This window comes from Nanorana parkeri, unplaced genomic scaffold, assembly GCF_000935625.1.
Source record: "Nanorana parkeri isolate BGI_ZX_2015 unplaced genomic scaffold, ASM93562v1 scaffold1228, whole genome shotgun sequence".
Lineage (NCBI taxonomy): Eukaryota > Metazoa > Chordata > Amphibia > Anura > Dicroglossidae > Nanorana > Nanorana parkeri.
Genome location: NW_017307496.1, coordinates 1 through 7,405, shown reverse-complemented (window position 1 = coordinate 7,405; position 7,405 = coordinate 1). Strand labels below are relative to the sequence as shown.

The following is a 7,405-nucleotide window of genomic DNA, read 5'->3' as shown; positions in this document are numbered from 1 at the left end:
CTTATCATTCTCAGAGCTGTTTCTATTTTAGGTGTTGACTTGAGGTTCCTGTTAGTGGGGTGTGGGAACTCACCATATCTGGCCTTTTTGACTGCATCCTGATGCTGTGTATCACTCATTGGAGTATCTGCCATCATTTTGGCTCTGTTATTTGGGATTCTTTGGATTTTCCTCAGCTCTTTTGTCAGCTGCCTGGCTGATTTTATATATATTGTATAGGTGGCAAAGGGATCTCCAGTAGATGTGTGAAACACTGGAACTGCGGGATTATCAAAAGGATCCGGTGGCAGAGATGGAGATCTCAGCAAATGCTCCTCCCATACAGGCTGCTGGCCAGGGATTGGGGAAAATCAGCAGCAAGGACCCAGACAGAAATAAAAAGCTGACAGGTGTAGGGCTGCAACAACTAATCGAGATAATCGATTATAATCGATGATTGAAAAAGTTGTCAACTTTTTCAATCATCGATTAATCGGCCTCTGATTAGTTGGCCCTGTTCATGGCTCCACACAAGCTGAGCGCCGCACCTCCTCCCCGCCTCACACTCACCGCCCGCCCACATCCACGATCGGCACAGGGACGCGGGTAGAAGAAGTAAGGAGGAGCAGGTGTGGGGGGGGGATGACAGCCACCGATAGACAGGCCTGATCTCAGAAGCAAGTTGCTGGAAGACTGCTCAGGTAAGCCTGCACTTTCCCACACATGGTGCTCTATAATGTATTGCTGGGATTTGTATTCCTCTATAGCTGATGGTACATTGTGCTGTATATTATACAATCAGCTATAGAGGACTACAAATCCCAGCAATACATTATACACTGTATGTATAATGTATTGCTGGGATTTGTTGTATTCCTCTTTAGCTGGTGGTATTCTGCATTGCGCTGTATAGAGGACTACAAATCCCAACAATAATACATTATACAGCGCAATGCAGGATATCACCAACTATAGAGGAGTGCAACAAATCCCAGCAATAATACATTATACAGTGGTGCAATGCCGAATACCACTAGCTATAGAGGACTACAAAACCTAGCAATAGTACATTATACAGTGCAATGCAGAATACCACCAGCTATAGAGGACTACAAAACCCAGCAATAGTACATTATACAGCGCAATGCAGAATACCGCCAGCTATAATGTACTATTGCTGGGATTTGTTGTATTCCTCTATAGCTGGTGGTATTCTGCATTGTGCTGTATAATGTATAATTGCTGGGTTTTGTATTCCTCTATAGCCGGTGCCATTCTGCATTCATTGCTTTATAATTTTACACTTTTCATTTCATTATATTGCACACCACACTTTTTCTTTTTTACTTCCACCGCTCCAAGCTTGCTCCTGTGATGGACTACAATCTCAATACAAACTAGTAGTTCCATCACTGGAGCCATTTTTTAAAATGTATCTTATTTTTTATCCGATTAACTGATTAATCGAACTTAATAATCGGCTAACTGATCGATTTTAAAAATAATCGTTAGCTGCAGCTCTAGACAGGTGCCTTCCTCACCTATACTAAAAAAAAGTGTTTTAATTCTGTCTGTCTAGCTGGCAACAACTGAAATCACAAGTTCATTTTAGGCAATGCTATCATGAAAGACAATCCCTATGAGCTTTTAAACTGTTTCTCTTGTATGTAAATCCATGCAAAATTTTTAAAACCCCACTTCAAGCTGCTGGTAAATTTACCTGTGCAGTGGGCAAAGGTTAAATGCTCATTTGGCTAGAGGGTAAAGAAATCCAGCACTAATACTTACCTTATTCCTCGCTCCCCCTGCAACCGGCCCTCTTCTGTGCTGTCTAACATTCTGGGATGTGGGTGATCCCTCATCACCCTCGCATTCAATGCATGACTGCTGGTTCTGCATTTTATGTGATGATGTTAGCTGCAGCAGGCCATTCCGCTTTGGGGGACCATTCACAATGAGAAGAGGAAGCCGGTAAGTATTTTTACTTATTCCTTTCTCCCCTAAAAATGAGCATTTAACCATATAGTGCTGGGGGCACCCCACTGCAGGTAAATATAACAACAGCCTAGAGTGGGGCTTTAGTGGAATATAACTATTGTTGCAGATTTTACCCTCACTTCCTATCTGGTAGAATTGTTGTCATTGGGACAGCAAGGGAGCATTAAAAACCCAATAGGAGTTTTAACACATCCACACTAATAAATGAACTTTGCACGATATTCTAATTATTCGAGTTTCACCTGTATATATATGTCAGAACATACACATTAACATCAGTCATAATACAGGAGCCCATTATTTTATTTTTAATTGCAAGGGCACATAATCAAGAGCTGCTGAAATCCACCCAATACTTATTTGAAAACAAGTGTGCATCCGTATGATATATGCAAAAATGTAGTTCAGCAAATCACCATTGTATGATTTACTAATAACTCAGTTATGTATTTTATATTTTTAGGCTGATATGTTCTCCGTTTCCATGGATAAAGGTGCTGTAGTCTTAACAGTAAAAGACATGAAGGTGCAGTCCAAGAATACGCAATACAACGATGGACACAATCATTTTATTGTGACTTCAGTTTCACAAACTGGGTAAAAAGTTAATTCTTCCCATTTATTTTCTATAGGAAAACAAAAACAATTCTTCACTAGGGATCAATGGAGTAAGTTTGGATCGATGGAGAGTTCAACCCAAACTTTAGCTGTTCAAGGTTCGCTACGCAAGAAAACTATATGGCTAGATATGGCCTGTTTACCCATTGTCTGCAGGTGGAGGTATTTCATTTAGTGGCAGTATTAATATCACTACTAAGAGAATGACTTCCCCTGCCTACTCCACATAGTAGACAAGCCAGCAGGTATCCCCTGGTGACATCATTGGCCAACTATGGTCATGGGCATATTTGGTCAATGACCTCAGGGAGCATCACTGGCTAGCTTTTTGACATTCAGGTGCTGGCCACGGAGCTGTCAGTTGCATCAAAAGTCTGGCAGGAGCAGGATCAACGTGCACGAATCATCGTGTTTTTGTCAGCAGGTCATCCAGGCCTTGTTCATCATGATTGACATGGTATCTACATTGCTGTATGATGTGATTGCCACTGAACAACTTGGCGATGAGGCTATTGTTCCCATCAACATGGGGTAATGGTGGGTGCCTTCTGGGGGAGGTCTATTTTGAGGGCATGTGGCCTAGTATGGTTCAAAAAAGGGGGGGCACACAATCTCATCAAGGATAATGTATTTATTCATTTTTAAAATGCCAAATTTGCTGGAGTACATTGTATAGGTGAACCACAGGTTTAGGGTATTTCCCAAGCATGTTATACAAAGGAATTGTTTGTTTTTTTATTATTATTATTGTTTGCCCTTTTAAACCTTATTTTTAAAAAACCTGCTCCCCACTGAACAGTATATATATATATATAAATATATATCTGTATCTATATATAAATATATATAGATATAGATATAGTTTTGGCATTGGCTTATTTTGACATGTTCCTCATGGCAGCTCAGTGTACGCATGCACTTTTTCTCCTTAAAAGCTTACAAATCAGCAAGCAAAGAATAACAAGATTCTGCTCCCATATCCCATGTTTTTTCAATTTTTTGGTGAACATCCAGTGAATCAAACCATGCTCGGATCCCTGATGACTAGTCTTCAAGTTTCTTAGATTTTTATTGGTATTTTTCCAATAATATATCCATGGGCTATAGACCAAAGCAATTTGAAAATGTTACATGTGCTATTCTCTTTTGTTCAATAAAAAAGTTTTGACTCTATCCTTTTGCAAAACGACTATGATGGCTATTACCCAGAAGTCCCTGAAAGGATTAATATTAAGTATAAAATGCGCATAATGTGGCTTTTTTAGAAAAAAAAAACTGATCAATCTCAATCTTGGACATAAATGACCAAAGGAATAACAAACATATAATATTAAAGGAATTAATAATATTATTGTTCTCTCTGAAATGTTTTTTGATGCAGGTGTCATCTGTTGGTAGATGAGACAGATTCTAGTTCCCAGCAAAGAGATGAAAAAGACATAACCCTTCCATCAGCAAGAAAGTTCTACTTTGGTGGTTCTCCTAATGGTGCTTCACAAGCTAACTTTACAGGGTGTATCAGCAATGCTTATTTCACCAGGTATGTACACTATTTTTCTAAATTAATTAATGCTTTAAAAAAGGGAGATTCCAGCTGGGGCTTCCAGTGTGCACATTCAGAACAATAAAGTGTTTAGGAAAATGGTGACATCATCAGTGCCTGGCCGGTCTTTGTGATTCAGCCCTCCATATGGAGCATGGATGAGCTTCATCCTGCCTACACCTGCTCTCCTTGGACATCGGCATGTTATGTAAGCCTGTGAATGGCATTTATTTTCTGTCTCCCTACTGCAAGTGGCTTTGGTATTTGAAAGTTGAATGGGGGGAAGGCAAGGGGGATAGGTCGTTCACCCCCAGAAACTTAAAAAGGCTCCGGCACCAAATTAACAATTTGCAGAATATAGAAATCCTATTCACTATAGCTGACTAGTACCTTGGTTTATAACAGGGTTAGGCAACCTTGGCACTCCAGCTGCTCTAAAACTACTTATCCCATAATGCCTCTGCCTCTGGGAGTCTTGCCTGTTGATGTCAGTCTTGCAGTGCCTCATGGACTTGTAATTCCACAACAGCTGAAGTGCTGTGGTTGCCTACCCCTGGTTTTTAATATAAACCAATACACAAATGTTACTTGCTGAGCTGACTTTTTGCAAATAGGATAACAGCACATTTGCACGTCTACTACATTTCATAACGCACTAGACAGGCTTAGTACTTGTACATATGGTCCCTAAGCTGTTTAACTTGCTGTGACTGTAATATGTGCGTAATACAATGTTACCGTGCAGAACTGACAGAGATGTGGAAGTTGAGGACTTTCAGAAATACCAAGAAAAGGTCCAAGTCTCCTTGTATGGATGTCCTGTAGAAACACCACCCATCGCTCTGACCCATAAACGTGGTAAGAACTCTTCAAAGGACAAAGGAAAGCAAAAAAAGAGAGTAAGTATAAATGTTTTCTCATTAACAAATTTCCCAAATATGTTATGGTTACATTTATGGGCATGTCACCTCTCTCAAAAAAACTAGCTTTTCCAAGACCTTGTTAGGCCATATATACAATTTTTCAGATTAAATTGTATTTCCGCCTTCACAGCTAAATTGGGATAACACCTATTTTACAAATGTTACATGTTCCCATTCACATAGCATAAGCTAAAACAATATTTTAAAGATGCTTCTTGCAGTTTAAATTGCTTTTACTTGGGTTAGGGTTTCTTAGCTTCTTAATGGTTAAAAATTCTACTTGCTTCTCTTTCTTTGTAATATTAGGAGGGGTAGTGAGGGGTGAGAGGTTTGTTCATTATCATTTGTTCAGTAGATTTAAACACTGCCTGCCCTAAAAAAAAAAAAAAGTGGTAAAGGGTAAACAGTCTGCATTTAAATGTTAATGAAGTCAATAAGAGAAACACAATCCTCAAATTCCAGCCATATGTCTTACTATAAGATCACTGGAAGGTAATTGTCTGCTGCAACAAAACATCAAAAAGGTAAAATGTTTTTTAAACAATGTTTTTCATTATGCTGTGTGAATAGGAACACATATCAAACATATAGAGGGGTTTTTTCAAATTTGAATGCAAAAGTGGAAATACAGTACGCGTGTTATAAAAAAAAAAACTGCGTCCATTGTCTACAACCAGAGTTATAGCAATCCATGCAACATCCTATACTTTTTATTGTACAGTGTTAAAATACGGTTACAGAAAAAATATTGTAGTACTCATAGTTATAACTATATCGAATGGGAAAAACCAGAGTCACACATTTACATATAACATGTTTCAGTTCATGAATGGAACAGTAAAAAACAATTTGTATTTCACACTTTCTTTTTTCTTTTCTAAGACTGAAAATATTTCAAGTGACTACACAGTTATGTATAAGTTATATTTATGGGTGTTCATTCACTAAATGCAAATAGGCTATTCAATTTGCAAGATAAATTTCCCTTAGCTTAGTGAATGAGGTGAAACTTTGGTGATTCCCTTGCAAAGTGAACAGCCTATTTGCCTTTAGTAAATCAACCCTAAAGACTGCTATTCAGAGCTGTATTTATTATAATGACACTTGGGAGCCAGTGGTTAGAGCAGCATGGTTAGTGGGGACAGCACCAAACCTCAGTATGTCCAAATCGCAATAACTTTATATTTATTGGTTTTCCCTCCCCTGGACCCCGCTGGCCTTTTGTGGTTAAATACAGAGAAGATAGCTCTTTATAGCTCAGGAAACATGAAACCATCTCTCATTTCTTAATTTTCTGGTCTGTACAGTGAAATGTAGCTCTGCATAAAAAGCAAACCACATTCGGTCCCCAGTAGCACGTTCTAGAATTACTTTTTGCTATAATATTCACATTGCTCAAGGAGTGAAGTTTGTATAAAAGGGTCATCATTCAGGTATAATTTTGTTACAGTTATTTCAACTGCGCTCTTCACTTGGAGATTAATTTATAAACAACATGCAGGGTTATTTGCCCTGTGAGCATCTGTGAACGTTCTTCCTGTGTGAATATATGCACAAAGGAACATTCTTTAGTATTTTCCTGAACAAATGTAATTACTTTTGAATGTTCTTATAGTAATATCACATTAATGCCACTAGATGGAGCTAAGAAGTATAGAAAATAAATAAATACTATTTATAAATAGTAGTAAATAAATACTATTTCCTATGCTCCTTCAGCTATCTGTGGGGAGACTTACCTTAACTTCCTGTCCAATAGCCACAACAGGAAGTGAGAAGAAATTCGCTCTAAAGAGGGGAAATCCTTGGTGGTCAGCAAGGTCATCAGTTCTGTGTGCTTATGGGAAGATCTACTCCTGTTCTGATTACAACCGAAAATTTGGGATTGTCTTTCAGTGATAATGGTCATCAGGACTAATAGTGATCGTGAATCTCCCTAATACAGACAACAATGAAAACCTGACAGATCTTCCAATCTCTCTCAACTCTATCCAAAACTAAAAACAATTTCTTCAGATGCACTTTAATGGTGCCACTAAATTAATCTGTTCTCATTTTGTTTTTTTTTCCTGTTTTTACAGCTTGGTAAAAATAAAGCAGAACCATCACACAGTGTAACTGAGGCTAAAGGCATAGAAGCAGAAGACTCACAAGTAGCCTCCCAGTGTGCTCTATCTGGAAGACCAAGATCTGTCAAGAATGCCTATCTCTATGGAGGAACTGCTAACAGCCGCCAGGAGTTTAAGCATCTTCCTAAACAATTCAATCAAAAGTAAGCTATGTCATGCTTGTCAGCAACAAAAGTGTTCAAATACCGTCTTGAGAATGTAATTAATGAAGAATG

At 38.5% G+C, this 7,405-nt stretch overlaps 1 protein-coding gene across 1 annotated transcript in view; it reads left to right on the top strand.

Annotated features, from left to right (window-relative positions):
• LOC108797114 (laminin subunit alpha-4-like) overlaps nt 1-7,358 on the top strand; it is a 104,243-nt gene extending 96,885 nt beyond the window's left edge. The window contains exons 30-33 of the mRNA XM_018568687.1: nt 2,441-2,574; nt 3,977-4,135; nt 4,884-5,037; nt 7,143-7,358. Of these exons, the coding sequence (XP_018424189.1) occupies nt 2,441-2,574; nt 3,977-4,135; nt 4,884-5,037; nt 7,143-7,337 (642 nt within the window). The 3' untranslated portion in view covers nt 7,338-7,358. The remainder of the gene's footprint in view (nt 1-2,440; nt 2,575-3,976; nt 4,136-4,883; nt 5,038-7,142) is intronic.
• The last annotated feature ends 47 nt before the right edge of the window (nt 7,359-7,405 follow it).